Raw genomic sequence first — 21281 nt, forward strand, 5'->3', positions numbered from 1 at the left:
GAGCCAGACAATGGTATCAGACAAAGGACTGAAATAAATCTACATGAGACATCTAAGGACCCCGTTGTACTAATTCATACAAAAGAACATCTTCCTTGCAAACAAATTAATTTACTAAGCTTCTAGATTAGATTCATAGAGAACTCAGTATAATCTCTTCTTGATAGTGTCCTTAGTCCATTGTAATGAAAATGGTTAGTTATCTAAACGGCTTATTATTCATGACAACTGCCATCCACAGACTTCCAGAGCACAGTAATTAATACAGCGTTGAGGGATGAGAAACACAAAATTCAGATTTTATCTAAAGTTGTGTTTTGTTAGATGCAAAGAGTACTCAAAAAATATTCATATCAGAGTAAAATTTTTTAATTTCATTTGGGATTAATAAAGTCTTTTTGAAGTGAAGTATTTTTTTTTTTTTTATTGAATTGAAAAGCAGTGTAAGCATATGCTGGAGAGTGAGGAAGGAAAGAGTTAGATAAAAACAACTTACAATCGGTTGTTGGGGATGATCTTATGTCCGTCTTTGTACCATGTGACCAGGGGTTGGGGAAACGAAGCCAGCGGAGGTGGGCTGATGATGACGGCTCGGCCCTGAGTCGCTGTCTTCCTCTGCTCCCCAGAAGTGAAATTTCCCAGAACTTGGGAAAAAAACAAAAAGAGAAGAGGTTAACTCAGCATAGGAATGACATAAATGTCTATTGTAAGTATAATATCTGCTTAGATTCTAATATCTGTATTTGTTGTTCTGGTAAATAACCTGAATGAATATAGGTGTTGTTGGTGTGCAAGACAACAAAGGAAATTTGGAACAATTTTGAGCTTGACAATGCAATTTGTTTTCAAGATTATGCCAAATCTTTTGCAACATCATAGGTCATAATGCAAATTATGTTAAAAGTAATCGGTCAGCAATCTAATGTTTACTAATATAGACCCCCATCCTTCTGTGGAACATAATTCCAGGAAAATGCAGCTTCAGAAGCTGAACTCCTTAGAGCACAGGTGTCAAACTCCAGTCTTGTAGGGCCACTGCCCTGCAACTTTTAGAGCTGCCTCTGCTGCACCACACCTGAATAGAATAATTAGGTCATTAGCAAGGTTCTGGAGAACTTACCTACACAAGACGGAGATAATTAAGCCATTTCATTCCAGTGTTTTGTACCTGTGGCACATCTAAAAACTGCAGGATGTGAGGACTGGAGTTTGACACCCCTACCCTTGAGCAACGATACTTGACATGTTTGCTAGGCACCCAATCCAGGAGCACAATTCATTTTACTTGATTGGCTGTATTCCAATGAGTGAAGATAAAGAAGATTGGAGATGTGCTAAGATTTTTTCCATTGTTTGTATTAATGCATATTGAGGTATATTTGTGTTTGACCAATTAGAATAGGCAGTTATAAGCATCTTAGGGAGGTATAATGTATTTAGAATCCACATTCTAAAATCATTATTTTAGGAGGATTTTAGAATGTGAGTTTCCTTTTACTGCACTCATAAAGTGCATCAGCAATGCCACAGAGTTGCTCTCAAAGCTACTTTGGCACTCAATAGGCAGTGAAAAATCAGACTGAGTCCGTCTGACATTTTGCATGTTGAGAAAAAAATTAAAGAAGAGTGGCATAAATAAGCCGCATGGAGATAAATAATTTGTTTGATCAGTTAAAGTCAATTCAGTTTATTTTTGCGGTGCCCACTCACAACAAATGTTGTCTCAAGGCACTTTACAAAAAAAAATAATTTAAATTCAGTCATACATACATTTCAATTGGTCCTAGTTATCAAACAGTACAGTATATTCAATTAATTATTCTAAGTAGATAAAGTTTCTATTTAAGCATAGAAACGTCGATACATTCATTCCTCTTGGACGAGCACCTAGCGTTTGTGTTGTGTTGTTGACTTTACAGCAATCCCTCATATTGAGCAGGCAGACCAATCCTTACTGGTTTGTCAGAAAAAGCCTTGCATTTCTTGATTCCAAAAGAAAAAGAATTTAGGATAAAGTCTGTGTTCAAAGTGAAAAATATATTAATAATATATAATGTATTTTATTTTACTGGGTAAAATAATTCCCCACTGAAGTATGAATGAAAAGGAAATGAAGGCCATAAATCTGGACTTCCATTAAAAAAATCCTGTTGACCATTTTAAGATGAAATCATAGAAATGGGTTCCAGGATAAACGTTCCTCACCAGGTGAAACCAGACAGTTAAAAAGTTGGAAACATTATTCTGTTCAAATCTTATTTATCAATTGCCTATTAAGAAACTGGTGTAACTGAAGAGCGATGTACACAGCTGCAACTATGAGTGGAATTTAGATTAGATTTAGATGCGTGTTAATATACTTACAAGCAACGTGTACCTCTGTTCTCCTGTGTATTACAGCCCCCATCCTGTTCCTCACCATGCACTGATACAAGCCAGCATCAGCCCTCTGCAGAGATGGCACAGACAACCTAAAGGACAACAGAGATAAAGAAAATAGCTCTGAGACTGAGTCCCTTTCTCAGAATTGTGGAAAAATAATAACAAAAGGAAATTTCTAGGAAGTGGAAGGATGTCTGTTTGGGCATTTGCATCCATAACCTAGATAGAGGAACTAGATTGGCCCTGTGGTTCCTGGGTTGCATCTGTTTATGTTTTGTGAGAACAAACATATGTGGATGCTTGAATATTTTGAGGCTTTTTTAACTGTGCCCATGTATTTCTTCCTGAGAAGGGCTGTTAATGGGGTTTTAATGCACAGCACCTCACTAATGGAAGAGCTGGCATCGGATCTAGGTTGCTGCCATGCTGGACAAATGCACAGACACAAGCGCACATAAACACACACATGCACACAGAAGCTGGATAGACACAGTCAAACTGGACACCGCTTTGGGGCTCATTATGAATACCAGGACAGCCAAGTACTTAACTCCCAGGCTGTCGAAATGTGCTGCCAAAGTACACAAACACTAACACACGGACAGACACGCAGGCATGCATGCACATCAAAGGCACAGAGACAGCTCGAATCAGGAATGACACATTACGCAGCAACTCTAATCCAGAAACAGATTTTCATGTTGGAAGCCGTCTAATGCTGAATCTTTCCATCTCTGTCAGCCTGCATTACATTCCAGTCAGATATGTAAAATGGCTTTTTAGGACACAAAATACAGCCATAGTTGAAACCAGATATTTACATACACCAAATAAAAAGACACAAACACACTTATTCTCACTGTCTGAAGTTAAATCTGGCCAAACCTCTCATGTTTTAGTTCAGGTAGAGTTATCCAAATTGTGTTTCCTAAATGCTAGTAAACTTAGCAAAGATATTTTTTAGAGATTTTTTTTCAAAATTCAAAAGTTTACATGCATTTGGTCAGTATCCAGGACAACATTTTAAAATGTCTGACTTGGCTAAAACCTTTTGGGTTACACACTTTTTAAAAAAATATGAACTTTATGTGAGTGTGACAAGAAGAAAGTTGAATTAAAGGCAAATGACTCTGCTGCTTTTATTTTTGATTTTTTGTTTTCACAAAATATGTTTAAGAAATGACAAACGTGTAGAAGCCAAGTACCCAGAGGCCATTCTCTGGTTGGATGAGCCTGAATGTCAACTTTTTGGTGTAGATGTGGCATTTTTTTAGTCTCTGTGTTGCAGAGAACCATCACTCAACATCACCCTTTAAAACTGGACTTGATTTAACAGATTTTAGTGCTGGGGAAGCAAACGCTTTCCACCCCAGTTCTTTTAGAGTGCCAGATATTGTTAGATAAATGCTAGATGTCAGTCACAACTAGTATTATGACAAAATAAGTATAGCTGTTTTGCTTTAACTTCATGGAGACTATTTTTGACCCTAATGTTACAATAGGTGGCCTGGTAATGACTTTGACTCCTCAGCACTTATCATCAACTGGGGAGGCCTGGGACATTTTCACATGCAAGCACTATCCCCCAAATGTTCAATTATTAATCAGTCATGCCCTGTGAGGTGCAGAAAGTCAGATGTAATCAAGAATAATGATGGTAGTGAATCAGCAAGGAGAAGCACTCATTCACATCAAAGTAGATATATATATTTTTTTAGTTTAATCTTTTAGTCTATTAAAGAGCTTGAAATTTAAATGCTTGCTTCTAACACTGTAACACATGCATTTGAAAATAGTTTCCTTTTCTTATTCATGTGCTGATTTTGTTTCTGCTAAAAAACAAACAAACTTAAACCTTTCTTATTTTAATGAAGTTGTAAAGCACCAATTCAAAAGCAAATGTCACCTCAAGGAACTTCATCAGACTTCATCGGCTTATTAATGTCTGAGTCATATCGAAGCAAAACAGTCAGATTTAATAAGACCACAAATTATATTTAAGATTTCAGTTTTATACCTTTTAATTTCAGCTAATGGTAAAATACCAAAAAACTAACAAACCAACAAACTAAGTTTGTATCACTGACTGCATTGAATCATGGGCTGCAGAAATCATTAATCCTGGTTAAGCATGTTAACAGGAAGGAGAACCCTAGTCACTGGGCCAGACATTGTTTGAATGGGAAGGAAAATCAAAATGTGTTCATAAAATTACTGCAGTATCTAGTCTATCAGATGTCCCATTAAAGAGATGCAGTTAACACTAGGATGGTTCGGTTTTCGAGTCCTTCCCATATCGGCTCAACAGGGCCAAAAGGCCGGAGTCCACCCTGACGACTCTGATGGCTCAAATTAGCATCCCTTCTTCAATTGTAAATGTGGCCGTTGACCGTCAGGCCAGAAGGTAGGAGTGTGAATTGTCCATGTTGGGGGTGGGTATCTATGATACCTACAGGAGATCAGATCTCCTGTAGGTAATGCTCTTCAGTTTAGTTTTGAAGCATACATGAAGTGTTTTTGGAGAGATGTGACCTTTTGCAGCTGATCCATGATGTTGTGCTGCATTATCCAGGTCATTTTGCCAAATGTACATAGAGTTTGCAAAACATACAATCTGTTTCAAAAAATATGCAAAGGTTTTTCTAAAAGAAATTAGTAATGTTTCTCTTTGAAATAAAGCTAAGAGGGTATAACATGACAGTTTAGAAATAAACTAACCAAATTAATTGTGTTGATCCACCTCAAAAAAATCATGCAAAAAGTGTAAGCAAAAGAGATCTGGGAGACTTTGCACATGCAAATTTGCATGCAGCCTTTTGTGCTGTGGAGGATAAATAGGTGACTGCTTCACCTATTTAGTTCACAAGAACTAATGGCATTTATTTCAGTCATAATCTTGCGGGGGGTGACCAAGGTTCCATCACTATGTGACAGCTGGTCAGCAAACCTGGCAAACATGATTGACATGGCAGCACTGAATGCACATGTGCTTTATCAGGCATGCATTGGGGTGCAGGAGAGACGGGTGGACTTCCTGGTTGAGCTTGCAAAAGAGTTCGGTAACTCTCATGTGAGTGAGAAGAAGGCACACAAGGAGAAACTGCTTCGGCAACAACCTTCCACACCCAGCTCAGGCAAAAGGGTGAAGTGTCAGGTCAACCATCGATGCAGGATGCGTGTCCTGAGGCCGAAACATCATCAGTGACCCCTCACACCCCCACCATGGACTGTTCTCCCTGCTGCCCTCTGGAAAGAGGTTCTGCAGCATCCGGTGCAGGTCCACCTGGTTCTGAAACAGCTTTTTCCTACTTGCCATCAGACTGCTGAACTCTTAACTGGACTGCACTCAAAAACTGGTCTCCACTTTATACCTTGCACATGTACAGAGCTAAATAACTTCTATTTTACTGTCAGTCCTGCACTTTATATTTTATATTTAGATTTATATTCATATTTTATACTGTATTTTATTTTACTCACAACATTGGAACCTCAAACATTATCCTGAGCCGTATGCAACGAAATTTCGTTCTGTATACACCCTGTGCATTGAAAATGACAACAAAGTCAGTCGAAGTCGAAGTCTAAGGAACAATTGTGCAACTGTGAGATGCGTTGAGGCCATTACCAGGGTACTTCTAAGGTAATGGCCCTATTTACTGAACAAAAGCACCTGCTAGATAAAATCCTTCAGGCCAGTTGGACTATCTAAGCCGAAATAGGTATATGTCAAAGTGGCCTAGCTCAAGCCATTCTAGTTAAATCACGGCGGCAGGAGTATTTTCTTTGGAACAAAAGGGATAAAGACAATAACATTTGGGATGACTATAGGAAAAAAATCCAATTAACCACATAAGCACGGGGCTAGAAGTACTTTCTATTGAGAGAAACTGCTAAATACAGAAGGAATTACAGATTCAGGAGTACTTTCCACACAAAGGGAAGAAAAAACATAAATATGAAAGAAATTCTCATTGGCAATGGAAGCACCTCTAATAAAAACACAGATAAACTTTAGTGCACTGTTTAGGAATACTTTCTATAAAAAAAAACAAAAGGTTAATGAGTTAATTTGGCAGAGTTGAAGCTAACACAATTAGCATTAAAGTGTACAGCAGTGGTTAACAGGGATATCACTCACTGTGATGGATGATTTTAAAACTATTATGTAACAAAAACTGTTAAAAATCCAAGTGAGTAAACAACACGAAGAAAGGAAAAACAAGAACGACAAAATGAATTCTTACAAGCAACTGATCTATAAAGCACAACACAACTCGTTATCTTTGAATGTACATTGAGGTAGCACAAAAACATAAAGGTATAAGTTATAAAAGGGAATCAGGCTTATAATTTCAGTGTTGGCCACTCATTTTCACAGTACCTTGCCAATTCAGAATAGGCCTGACTCACCAAACTGAAGTGATCAGAACACAGAGAGCAGTCCAGTGCTAAACAATGTCTCCTGGCTTAGACAATTGTCTGCCTACAAAATGCTGGCTCAACCTCTTTCTCCCTCAGTGTGTATGCTTTCCCAAGATTCCTCCTCTTTCTGAATGATGAGAAAAACAATTTTGTTTCACAGCTGCAGTTTTGCCAAAAGGCACTGCTTAGCTTTTACCTCCAACTCACACTGGGACACGGAGACGGAGACAGAGGAAGAGAGGCGGAGAGTGAAAACCAAAGAAATAACTCAGAAATATCGATTGATGCATTTCCCAATGCATAATATACATATTCTCATGGTGAAAATGCAACTGTATTAATCAATTTTTAGAATTCGGCACTGCTGTTTAAAAGCTCCGACTTTCTCCAACTTATTCAAAATGACTACAAAAATAGTTGGAAAGAAACATGCATTCCAGGATCAGAGAGGAATCAATACCAGAACCATGAAAACCAGAAACTGACCTGTATTGTGGTGTCCAGTCTGTGATGTTAGTGTTGTTCAGAGTCCAGCGGTACTGCAAAGGCCAGCTGCCTCCAGCTGGGCAGGTCAGCACCAGCCTGTTTCCCTCCAGCACCACCTGCTGCCCCCGTTCTCCTCCTTGCAAGTAGGGAGCAACTTCTGATAAACACAGAGAAACATGTAAAGAAACCTAGCTACGTTGCTGTGAAGATCTGCTTTGGTTATTCAGCACAAAATAGGATATTTACCATAAATATTTAAACTGCATTAATAAATAAGGAACCAAAACAAAAGTTATATTAAGTGTATCTGATTGCAGTGAGGCAGAACACAACACACAACTTAGTGTTCATTATTAACTTTTTAACAACAGTAATTATTTTAAGCTTTAATTATTATTATAGTTATTAATAATAATGTCATTAATACATGGCTAAGACAAGCATTCATAGAAGATAAATTAATGGATTACTATTATTATAATTTAAATATTACTACTCCTATATAAAAAAATATGCAACATCAACATAGAAAGCATTTGCATAAAGAAAATTATACAAACAGGACTTTTAAACAAAATCAGAATTGTCAATAAATATTTTTCTTATTACATTGGTCTTTGTTTATTAGCACTTTTTCTTCATCAAAATAAAACAAACAAACAAAAGGTAAATATTTGAAGTTGTGCATCACTTCACTTTGGTACTAGGTTATGTTTAATTCACTAGACATACATTAGGACTACATAAGATGTAACAATGCATGACAAAAGGAAGCAGCTATATAATGACCTTTTGACCATTTTATTACTATAACATATCAGTTTTACCATATTATTGCATATAGTTTATGAATAGAATCCAGGGTTTCCCCTAGTGTATTATAAGCCTGGCGGCCCGCCATGCTTTACACTCAAACTGGACACAGGCTGACCTGTATGGATATTTACATGGAGAACTTCACATCAAGGTGAGCCTTTAATCCGCACCACCTTAGCTCTGGTTGCGCAGCTCTATGTGAACCGCAGGAATAACTTGTAGTGGCGCTTTCAGAGGTGCCTGTTGAGGAACGGTGAGAATGATTTATCTTTGTGAACAAAGAACTATGTACGCTGTTTACATCTCAACACATTGCCCAGCGCGTAGTTCTATCTTCCCTGTTAAGTTTATGTATGTGTTCCTGGTTGGCCAGTGGTTAACAAACCACTGCTAACCACTCATCAAGGAGATTCAGCGCGGTGAGGAGCTTTTGCACTCGCCTCATAGTCACGCATTACGCTGGTTTAATATTATTTTATTATAATTTTTCCGGTTACACGATCCATCAGACCATATCAAATGCTTTGTCCACTTAGTCAGACAGAGTTCATGTGTGCGGTCGCGCAGGGATCTGAAAAACTCGCCCCTTAAAACTTGAGCAACCAAAACAGTTTCTGTGGCGCCTATTAAAAACTCAACAGACACAAAATGGAAGAGCTACTAAAAGCCACATTAGCAGCATTAATTTAAATCTCCCATTTGTCGCGCAGCTCTGAGTGCAGTGCAGCAGATTTAGCTCATTATGCAGGGCCAATTCAAGGCTGTATGAGACCTTGAGCCGAATTTGACTTAGAGGCCCCTTTTGCTGCTAAAAACATGAGCATCTCTAACAGCTACAGTGTTAGATTTAATGAAATCTGGGAGAGGGGGAGTAGTTTAATTGGCCAACCTAAAAAACAATTAGTTATAATTGTAGCTTACTCATTTGTATTTGTGAATAAACAGAGCTCAAACTCAAAGATTAAACTCACATCAGATTGTAGCTGTAGTAACAAAACAAGTTAACTATGAATATTGTTCTTTGAACTTTTGCAAAGTATACATGCCCGCTCCTTAAAATCTTAAATTTAAATGCTAAACAATTTAAAATCGTTTAATTTATGTATGCTGGAACCATTAAATCAAATTTAATAACATTGATAATTTCAGTAAACAAATGTTACATTTCTATACCTGTGATCTGTGTTAAAATATTATCATTTATGGCTCCTGAAGCCCTGGGAGGCCTTATGGAGCTGCTGACTTAATTTGAATTAAACAGAAGTGCAAATAATTGATATTCATTTTAAATGTGTTTTTTGATTTGTTGTTTTTAAGACTAGTTGTGGGTTTAGATAGCATTTCACTGGCAATGTTTTCCCGTAACATATAATACCTAGTAATATTTTTACATTTAATGTCAACTTAGCAGCTTTTAATACAAAAACACAGTGGACCGCCTGGGCCCCCTGACCACCGGGCTTAGTAAGTTCTCTGAGGGAAACCCTGGACCCTGCACATTTTATTTTGCTTTCAGATGATATCCAGTTAATTTCAATCTAGAGAAAACTAATTAACAGACTTCCAAAATGACTTCAGGCTTCAAAGAGATGAAACAAAATCTGTGACTTTATTCATTTGTATTTTGTTCTACCCCGCTCTTCATTGTTAGGGTGAGTCTAAAAATGATCACCTGACAGCCTTCTGTAACAGCTTACTGGAATGCATCCTGAATAGTTTAAAGGGATTATTTGGGGGAAAATCTTGAAAGACACTTAAGTTTCTGTGACCATTTTTCTTGCTCCTGAAATAAATGAAATATACAGTGCCTTGCAAAAGTATACACGCATCTTGGGATTTTCATTTGTGTTTTATTACATCACAAACTATATTTGAATGGTTTTTTTTATGTAAATGGCATAGGATGCATCCACACAAAACATTTTAAGGTGGTGAAGTGAAATAAGAAAACAAATAAGTACATCTAAAAATAAGTAATAAAAAAATAGAAATTGACATGTGCACATGCCTTTTGTTATAAAGCCTCTAAAAAGTTCAGGTCAAACCAATTACCTTGATTAGTCACATGCTTAGTGAAATAAAGTCCATCTGTGTGCAATTTAGGAATCCCAATATCTGTCAGCATATACAAACCCAGAGGCTGCAGCACCAGCACTAACCAAACAACACCATGAACACCAAGGAGAACTACAAATCAGAACATGTCAAAGTTGTTCAGAAATACAAATCAGGGTTGGGATATAAAAAAAAATCTAGATCTCTGATGATTCACTGGAATATCATCAAATTCATTCTCATCAAACAGAAAGAACATGGTATAACAACAAACCTGTCAAAAAAGGCAGGCTCACCAAAACTCTCAGACCAGGCAAGGAGGGCATCAATCACAGAGGCAGCACAGAGACCAAAAGAAACCCTGAAGGAGCTGCAGAGTTAACGAGCAGAGACTGGACTGTCTGTCCATACAACCACAGTAAGCCATATGTATGGAGGGAACTGTGACCAAAACTTTACTTTTTAGTCACCAAGGAAACCACTATGTCTGACACAAAATCAACACATCTCATCACGCCAAGAACACCATCCTTCCAGTGAAACATACTGGTGGTAGCAGCATCATAATGTGAATCTCTGTCAGCAGAGGGAACTGAGAAACTAGTCTGAGTTGATGCTAAAAACTGGGATATTATTGAGCAAAATCTGTATCAGTCTGTCAGTGATTTGAGACTGGGATGGAGGGTCACCTTCTGACATGTTCAAATGTTTTATGCATGTTCTGAAAATGAAACGATGCAAACCCTATAATAATTAATTTAATTCAACCCCCGCAGCCCCGCCAACCCCCTGAACAGAATCTTCTGATTAGCCTGTTGAAATCAACTTGGCCAGCCTTGCAAGGCAGATCTGCAAAATGGCTCAGCTGCAGCAGCTGTCTAAACAATGCCATCAAGTCTTTAACTTCTGGCTCAGGTTCTCAGAGCTGGCTCACCATCACACAATACACTGGCATTATGGCAAAAGAGCTTGTGCACAGCACCAAGGGTACTGAATCTCTTAACACGTGGCCAGGTCACAGGATTAACTGGAAAATCAGCAGCATTTGAAAAGGTGTTGTGGCTTTAAATGTTTCATTCATACAGAAAAGTGTGAATACTAAAATGAGTTCATCAGCTCCCTGTAGTAGGTGGACAAATTGACAAGTCAGTGACAGTTTCATTTCTCCCATCCTCCAACTCAGTCTAGCTTAAGCCATAAATTTCCCCCAGGCAAATTTGGTCCACAACATGTTCTCAGACATACATACATCCTCAACACATCTGCGAAGTGATTCAGAAATATAAATTTATATATATATATATAGAGAGAGAGATATATCTATCTATCTATCTATCTATCTATCTATATATATATATATATATATATATATATATATATACAGTATATATGAAATCCCTACCCCACAGATTGGGGTAGAAATTTTATTACAATATTTGTTTCTGATCAGTATGCGTCGTAACTTTTCCACCTTACACAATTAGAATGAGTGAATTTGCAGGAATCTTACTCCATTACTTCAGGGCCAGGAAGGCATTCTTATAACAGTCACATCAAAGAACTGGCAATGTTAAGACGAGAAACTCAAACGCTGCCCCATTTTTTACTGAGTAATGGAGAAATGGAATATTTTTTTCACTTGCTCTCAGTGTGTGTTGCTCATGACTGGTATGTGGTGGAAACTCGCCAAATACAGAAGTGAAATGAAAACTACTTCTAATGAAAGGAAATTTAAAATTAAACCAATGCATGATGGTTTCCAGTCCAAAATGTGCACTGGAAAGTTAAAGGTTCACTTATTTTTCACTTTTTATTGGAGACTATAAAATTATTCAAATTAAATGATGTTGATTAAATCATTCCAAATGGTAAAATTATCTTGTTAAATGTATTGCATTCCTTAAGACTGCAAGATATTTCTTATATCATCAAAATAATGGAATTTCCGTTTTTGTGCAACTTCAGCTTTTTTCTTTTTCTTATGTGTAAGATTTTTTTCTTTTTTAAGACTGATAGATGCCCTCTCTGTGTGTTAGAGCAAAGTGTTCAACCCCAGACAGATTTATATGGGACTTTGTGTTTGTGGGTGCATACATGGGGTTGTGTATGTGAGCATGTGCATGGATGAAAGGGAGAGACAAGAACATTGGTTGTGCATGTCTCCATCAGGATTTATTTGGAATATCCCATTTGTACATACAGTGTCTGGTTGTGCAGATTGCAATGTCATATTGCTGACCAGAATTATAATTCACTTCAGGCTGCCTATGTGTCTTTGTGTGAAAGAAAGCAACCAAGGATGAGAGAGGATGGAAATAAAGAGGTTTTTTTAAAAGCTTGCCATCTTTTACCAAGATGGCACCAAATTCCCTCTGCGGGGAGGGAGTTTAGCCCTCCCCGCAAAGAGGCAAGCTTTTTACCCTGTGTGTGATCCGGCAGGGTCGCACTGACCCCACATGAACTTTTATGATGTTTTGTGGTCGTATAGTTTCTGAAGCTGACAGTTTGATGGGTCAACCCTTCCCTCCACCCCTCTTTCCTGCTGTCTCACCTTAACATCGCAATAAGACCATGGGTTAAATGTCTGGACATGTTAGGGTTTGGTGCCATGTGCCAATGGCCTCTACCATTTGTTTGTGATGTGAGAATTGGGCAAGAAATCTTGACGCATGACCATTACATGTAGATGTTATGTATATATATTTCATATATATACTGTATGTAGATGTAGATATTGAGTCCGATCTTCCTTTAGCAACTTAATCTGTAAATTTAAACCAAGAGGTTGACTGTTTTCTATTTTATCCAGAGTCAACACAATAGTTCAAATCAGAGCAAGCAAGGCTGATAGTTGCACAAGTTTTATTTTATGTGGACATGTTTTTATTTTCATCAGTCAACTTCTTTTCCTCTACTTTTAGTTGCTCATTACAGTCAAGGGGAAGGGAAGTCCTTAATGTTTTTATTTATGGAATGAGGAAAAAGATTGTACTCTCTTAAAACACTTTGAATCCCAACATGAAAAAAAAAAAACTCCTATGGATCAAGTTTTTTTTTCTTTTCCTATTCAGTGTTGCAAGGACCAGATAAATAGCTAATTTGATGTATTGCCGAATTACAGTGGTCACTGAGTAATATTGCTAGCTCTGCTTCAGGCACTGTATTAACCGGGATGGAGATCAGGTTTTTTTATTGTTTCAGCTGATTGGTGAGATCCTTTTGATGGTAGCCAGAGCAGTGGGCACAGCAGCTATGCTATCTGAAGTATTATATTGAATTACTCAGAGTGGTATTGGCACAATGTTGATGTACTTCTTTGATTATCAATTTATACTGATGTCCAAACGAGCAACCCCAGCCCCGTAAAGTGTTACCATGATAAAAAATAAGCAACAAGGATCTCACCACAGAAGTTTGTGTTAGCTCCAAACAGTCAGAGAGCTCTCACATCCCATTACTACATAATTGGGGGCATGCTTCATTTATGCACATTTAACCGTAACCCACAGACTCTGTAGGAAGGACGCTGTTCTGACTAAATATTTTAATAGTATGGTGCTGGTTCAGTCCAGTGCTGCAAGCCAGCTATGTATGTTGACTGTGGCTCATTAGGTCGAGTAGATGTCTTGCAACAGTAAAGGCAAGGTGTTTAACTGCAAGTTGCCTAGAGGCCTACATTAGTGGATAAATGTGTACAAATGGGTGAATTTGGCTCTAGTGTCAAGTGCAGTGAGCGGCTATATAAGTTTGGGCCGTCAGCTAACTCCACAATGTATAAGCTTCACAAAACTATTGTTCCTAAAATATTGATAATCAGCAAAACCTCATGCCACATCTCCTTAAAAGGAAAGGTTATCCCTTCTCATTGATGTAGAATATTTCTAACCACCCCCCATTCTATCCATCATACCAGCGATGCAAGTTATCAATTAATGAGTTAATCTGTAATTTATTGATATAATGGTATCAATTGACTAATACGTGATAAGCAGCCATTTTCTTAAAAACTAGAGTTTTCTTTTGTAACAAGAGGGTCAACCATCTTTCCATAAAATGAAGGGAAACACTTTTATAATATTCAAAATATTAGCAAATTTTTGTGCCCGCCGTAGGCTATTAAGAATTGACTAAGTAAACAGGCACCTTTGATTTTGTCACATTAAAACAAATGACAACGCTTGTCAGGACTCTTTACATGACATCAGTCGTTCCCATTCACAATGATACAAGCATTCACATACTGATGATGAAGATATAAAGACCATCCCTATAAACCTGCCAGAACAGATACAACTGTCTCATCCTCCATCCAATGAGGGAGGTCAATGACGTCTGCTTTAAAACTGTCTGTTAGTAACAACAGACAGACAGAGAAAAGCAGAAATCAAAAGGGGCAAGGTCATCTTATAGCAACTATCAGATGTTGCCTGTTTTAACTCAGTCACTCAAGCATAAAGCTGTCGCCTTCTGCTTTCTCACAAGCAGCAGTATTCAACCACCTGTCTGTCTACCAGAAGCCCCCCCTGCCTTCACTTGTTGCCCCTCGGTCTGTCTTTGTCAGAGTCTGCAGCAGTTCAAAGTCTGCTCCCACTCTGTTTCCTCAGGAGGAAGGTTGCCTAACGGACAGTTTGGCCTTCACAATGTCACAGGAGAGTCAAGAGGCAAACATGCACTATTACACTACTCAAATACACACTTCTACTCCTGCCACATTGCATGTGTGTCTCCTCTCTCAAACTGATCTTATGAAGCTTTTTAGGCAGATTCTAGGGAGGAATTCAATTTGCCGGGGAGATGAGCACTGTGATAGAGGGCATAGGGAAGAGTGGGGATAAAAGGATGGCAAGAGGAGCAGGGCTACTGCTCTAGGGCTACTGCTCTAGGACTGATAGTCCACCCAGATCTAACTTGCCTACTCTGCTACTTGTCCCTCTCCACTTTCATGGTGAGTAAGATGAGTGGTGGAAAAATAGGCTCTAGATGACATGTCTTTGCTAATGGGACATAAAAATCATTATTCTTACACTGTGCTGCATTGAATACACCCAAAATTAATCATAAAGTGTACAGTAGCGCTGTGGTGAAATAGGAGTGTGTGAATATTTTTCCTCTGGGCCCAGCATGAGGTCAAGGTGTCGGCTAGCAAAATGAATAAAAAGCTTGTTTTTGTTCTTTTTTTTAAAGTAGCAAGATTGAAACATGGTCAAAAATGTGTATGTGTGGTCCAGTTTCCGTTCAAACATGCAGAGGGACTCCTGTGGTGTAAATGCATTACAGAGCACCAACATAATAGCGAGAGAAATTGTGGCAGGGATGAAAGAAAAGATTGAGTTGTGGATTTCACTCCTGCCTGTTTAATTATTGGACCAGTGTGTATTTTGGCGCTGTATGGCTCGCTGGTGTATGTGCATGTCAGGTCATAAACAGGGTCACTCATTCCAGAAAAATCACTTTATCTTCATAGAACTGAACCCCTGCTGTGAGACAGGGCTGGCAGAACTGATGATAGTCTATGAATACTGATTGAGGGAGTTGGCTGTCTAACTGCTAAACTCACACAAACTCAGGCTTCACCCCATCTTTCTGACACATGAAGTTGAAGAGGAAAAAAAAAAACCAAATCGCTTCCTTTCATAAATTGTTTTTCTAACAATAAGTGGAGGAAGTTGCGTGGCTATTCATTTTTTCCCTCACGCTAACAAAAGTCTATTTGATTATCAGGGTGCAAATGAGTTCTATTCCTTTTTAATCTAATAAGTCTGCCTCCACTTATTTTACCAGGCATTTAAAATCTCTTAATTGAACTGATAGTGTGTGAGTCGATAGGAGGAATTAGGAGTTTAGTTTCTGGCATGTTGCAGCCAGTCAGATTTGAAGAGTGGGACGTTAAATTGTTAATTAAATGAACAAGGTGAGGTATATGTGCTCAGAAATGTGAATTGAATTACCCTTTAAGGATTCAAAATTACCACTGTGGAATACAGTGATACATTAATAACATATCCATAATTAGCAAAGGACAAAAGTTGTTTGTAGTAACTATTTAATTAAATCATAAATTTCTCTACTAAGAAAGATTGTCCAATATAGGTAGAGTCCAATATTTGACGCCACTGAAACTTGTCATCTGAGAGTCGAAATACTAAACATCAATACTTGAAGTCATTTACTGTGTTAACCTTTCCTGCTCAGTCTTCTGACCGTGGTCGGAGGACACAGGGGAGTTCTTCCTCCAGGGCCGAAGTGAAGTCTACTTCGGGGTTAACTCCTTCATACGCCTAGAACATGAACCACACGGTGGCAAGAAGGTGGCTGGAAGTTAACTTTTAATAGCGCCAGCTTACAGTTGAAAGTTTCACAGACGTTTTTCCTTTAGCCACTGCTCCGGTCGTCGGCTACGCTCCCCCCTCACACATACTGGCTCTTCTTCGCTTCCCCAGCATCCCGGTTCTTCTTGTTTTTAGCATGCAGCGCCCCCCCCCCCTTCTGACCGGAGGACGGTTGCCACACATCTCGCTCACCTACACTCAACATACACACTCAACATTTGCTATGATAGTATGTGATATATAGTAGTATATATTGTTTTGGTTCCTTATAGTATAGTATCATCACATACTGATAGCTCAGTATATGATGATACTGAGCTATCATCACATACAGTGGAAGCACTTTCCGCAACAACTGTTTTATATAATATCTTTTTTAAGATAAATAAACAGCTGGATGGAACATATGGAAACTGGCACATGGACTCAGGTTTATAACAAAACATTACACTGTATTAAAATGTACACCAAATATAATAAATTCTGATTTGTTCTATTCAGGTTCAAGTTCTCAACAAAAATACAAAGTCTTTGTCTGTTCCAGGGGGGGTCAGGGGGGGGTCCTGCCCCAAGTGGAGGAGTTTAAGTATCTCGGGATCTTGTTCACGAATGGGGGAAGAAGGGAGCGGGAGGTCAACAGGCGGATTGGTGCAGCGTCTGCCGTTAAGCGGGCGTTGTACCGGTCCGTCGTGGTGAAGAAAGAGCTGAGCCAAAAAGCGAAGCCCTCGATTTACCGGTCGATCTACGTTCCCACCCTCATCTATGGTCATGAGCTTTGGGTCATGACCGAAAGAACGAGATCGCGGATACAAGCGGCCGAAATGGGTTTCCTCCGTAGGGCGGCTGGGCTCTCCCTTAGAGATAGGGTGAGAAGCTCAGTCATCCAGGAGGGACTCAGAGTAGAGCCGCTGCTCCTTCACATCGAGAGGAGCCAGTTGAGGTGGCTCGGGCATCTGGTCAGGATGCCTCCTGGACGCCTCCCTGGTGAGGTGTTCCGGGCACGTCCCACCGGGAGGAGGCCCTGGGGAAGACCCAGGACACGCTGGAGGGACTATGTCTCTCGGCTGGCCTGGGAACGCCTCGGGATTCCCCCGGAAGAGCTAGAAGAAGTGGCCGGGGAGAGGGAAGTCTGGGCCTCCCTCCTGAAGCTGCTACCCCTGCGACCCGACCTCGGATAAGCGGAAGAAGATGGATGGATGGATGTCTGTTCCAGCAAGCATAACATTACTAGTAGTGTGTTTGTTCTGCATTTACTTTAGACATGACTTTAGTTGCCAAAGTGATGCCTGAAGGTATTGTAGTATCTGACTCAAAGCTGTTAGCAGCAGATTCTTTAATCTGCTGCTAACAGCAAGTTAAGTTGTGAGTATGGGCCTGCATAAATTTCACTTGTCAGTCCACGCCTCCAGCAAGCAATTATTCCTCAATAAACAAGGGCCTGGGCGCATGTTTATATGAAGGAAGGCATAACACCTGGGGCAGGTTTTTACTAGGTCACAAAGATGCTTGATTGGATTGAGATCTGAGAAATTTAGAGGCAAAATCAACACCATAAATTTGCTATGCTTCTCAAACTGTTCTTTAACCACTTGGTTAACTACTGGTTTGAATAAGATAAAATTATTCTCCTGTAATGGACTCATGCCTCCCCCACCAGATGCTGTCCTGGGCTGTTGTCCATATCAGAAACTGCCACTGCTCATGACAAATATAGCAGTAGAATAAATGCTGGCACTGAGCTACTTACTTCAAATATTTATATGACCTCCTAGTGCCTGTTATCAAACTTTTTAAATTTTCTAAGCTAAGTCTATCATTTAGCTAAGCATTTCACAACAGGGCAGCAGTTCTGTGCACAATGACTAAAGTGTAAACCGAATACACCCAACCCTAAGAATGATTTCCTGGAGCATAAAGCTTAGATAGCTACATACAAGTCCAAATATAAGGTCAAGATTGGGGTGGGCCCTATCATATCATTCACAATAATACCAGTAAATAAAACGTGTCCGGGGAAATAACTTTTAATGTGATATACTAATTTCATAGAACAAATATATCAAATGCAGCGATATTCAAGTTGTAAAGGTGAAGGCAAACATGGCTGAGCCATCATAAAAACAAAGAAGCAGCTGGTTAGATGTTTTACAGTTTGCACTGGACTAAATTTCACAGAATTTGCTGATATTAGCTGATAAGGTACAGATATACAGTAACTTCAGTAATGTTTTGGTTATTGCAGCTCCCTTATTTCTGTTACTTGGTTACATGGAGCTCCGCTTTGCATCTGCGTGCCTCTCCTCTAAACACAGAAAGAATGAACCAAGCAGCCACGGTGAAAAAACTTTCTGAAACACCAACATCACTCCAAAAAATAAATAACTCGAAGTTTAGTGCAAGGCTGAAGGACACAAAAGCTACAAATTAAAATACTGAAAAAGACTGAGTTCATAACTTTATTTTCAAGTCATGAACTCAGTCATAGACCTTTGTTCAAGAAAATGAACAAAGTTCCTGATCATTAGGAAGCGTACATAAGTGCTTACTGTTTGCAGTGTTTTTATGTGACATGCATTTTGCCGTTGAGTTTTTTTAAGAGGAAGATTTCCACTTAAAAGCATTAAACAAGACTGTTAGATTTGCACATAATGTTTGTGTTTAAAAAAAAACATTATGGAAAACACATTTTGTGTCATGTAAGGCTAATGTACTGTTGAACTACAAGAGTTTAATTTGTGTATTGATTTCAGGCAGTTTTTTGTCTAATTAATTTCCATAGCTATTAATCTGTTTTGTATTTTCTTTGACACATTAAATATATTGTGTGATTTTGTATATAATATATGAATATTTTTAATGTGACTTTATACAGGAAAGTAAAAAAAAATATATACAGTACAGACCAAAAGTTTGGACACACAGTTGTGTCCAAACATTTGGTCTGTACTGTATATCTAAGAAAAATCAAACCCCTTCCCCAAAAAAGAAAAAGCAGAAAATATAGTACAAAATTTTGTGATTAAATTTTTTGGCAATATCCCCATCCCTAGTCAAGACCATGAGAAGTGAGCACAAGTTGCACCAGCAAATAAATTAAGGGAAACAAAACAGACATCACAATAAAAGCCCTTTTTTTATGAGAATACAAATCAATATTCAAAGCAAAGCTTCAAAAAACCTTGAAGGAGTGAGGTGAATAGCTGTCCCTATGACCTGAAATTTGATGATTACAAAGTAACTAGTTAAATCCCTTTACATTCATCCATCTGAGACGTGTTGACAGCAGGCTTTTTTTCTGGACAAGCAAACCAAACATGTTTAAGGTCATTTTAATGAGAGCAGCGTGCAGCGGTTGGATCAAACAAAAAAATTAAAAATCAAATCATTAGACTCATTAACCACTGCACACTGTAGGATTTTATCTCATAAATGTCAACACCAGCTGCACAGTTTTTCTTGACTTGACCAGTTTTGGCATCTAAATCAGGCCAAGGATCAGCCCCAGGGTCAGGAGAACACCCACAATCCCCAACCTCCACCCCCCGTCTTTACTTTTCACAGATGTTCACTGGGGAAGAATAAAAGGGAGTCTTCTTTCCAAAGAGGACATCAGTTCAACAGTGAAAACCTGCTGCCTTTGATGATTATGATGAAATGAAAGTGAACGCAGCTTCCTTGCTGATTTTCAGGAGGCCTTAGCTAAACTGCATGAATGTCAGAGTGCAGAGATTCAAACTACCACAGAGTAGAAATATTACTCTTGGAGATAAAACAGTAGACAAGACTGCAAGGGAGAACCACATGTTTACTCTGCTTTATCAGTTGCTAGTATTCAGAATGTACAGTGAATGTTAAACTTTGTCAGGGAGTTTAATGCATGACTTTTCAAGTTTTGATTGAGTTTTAACAAGCCCCCTGACTTCCTTTCCTGCAGCTACATCCAATCACAGCTCTGGACCCCCCGAGCTCATCCCCTGCCTGCTTCAATCATGGTTACCTAAAGCTTTGACTGATGGGTGTCTGTGAGGAGCTGGCAGATGACTGACTGATCCTGATGTGCTGATTGGCACATGTCAGACGAGGAGACATGTTGCCAACAGGCTCAGACACACACAAACACAAAAATATACTGAAGCTGAAGAGTCAAACCCTGAATACAGAATCCAAAGTCACCATGTTTGACTTTGCCTTTCAGTTTTGCTTCTATTTTTAAGATTTACAGCAGATTCCTAAACAAAGGGTTGTCAATGACCAACCTATTCAGCAGACAGGCTGATTGTTTTTCTGTCTTGTTTCACTGTAACATTCCTATGGACTTGATCAAAGTACAGCAGTACCTGTAAAGAAAACAAATTTGTTGAGGTAACTGTGGCCTTCTGCCAGTCTGGCCTTTGTTCTTCTACTGATTGGCTAGCACCACATTCTCTTTAATATTAGCAAGATTGATTTTAATCAAAGCTGTGATTGGCCATTAAAATGCCAGTTTACCACCTTCTCTGGCATTTAATAATGTCAGCATAATGATACGAGTACACATAACTGCACATGTAGATACTTTTAGGTCTCTGCAGGATATCTAACTGAAAATGTCAGTTTAAAATTTCAATAGCATTTTATTTCCAGAATACAAGATAATATATCTTAGCGTCCAGACCTTAGTGTGCTTATAAAGGAGTTATTTTTTCCTTTAGATTGATTGAAAGGTCTGGATCGCAGTGAATTAAACTGTATCTTAATACAGTGTTAGGCAAAGATCCTCAATTTGCTTCCAAAAGGTTGCACATAACA

The 21281-nt window shown here is 38.8% G+C and overlaps 1 protein-coding gene across 2 annotated transcripts in view; it reads right to left on the reverse strand.

The window, feature by feature from the left end:
- Nucleotides 1-21281, reverse strand: part of LOC114145204 (protein sidekick-1-like) — a 493057-nt gene that overhangs the window by 219329 nt on the left and 252447 nt on the right. For both annotated transcript variants that reach the window (XM_028018670.1, XM_028018669.1), the window contains exons 2-4: nucleotides 7294-7450; nucleotides 2365-2471; nucleotides 497-644 (exon numbers count right to left, since the gene is read on the reverse strand). In XM_028018670.1, the coding sequence (XP_027874471.1) occupies nucleotides 497-644; nucleotides 2365-2471; nucleotides 7294-7450 (412 nt within the window). The remainder of the gene's footprint in view (nucleotides 1-496; nucleotides 645-2364; nucleotides 2472-7293; nucleotides 7451-21281) is intronic.

Source organism: Xiphophorus couchianus, chromosome 5, assembly GCF_001444195.1.
Source record: "Xiphophorus couchianus chromosome 5, X_couchianus-1.0, whole genome shotgun sequence".
Taxonomy (NCBI): Eukaryota; Metazoa; Chordata; class Actinopteri; order Cyprinodontiformes; family Poeciliidae; genus Xiphophorus; species Xiphophorus couchianus.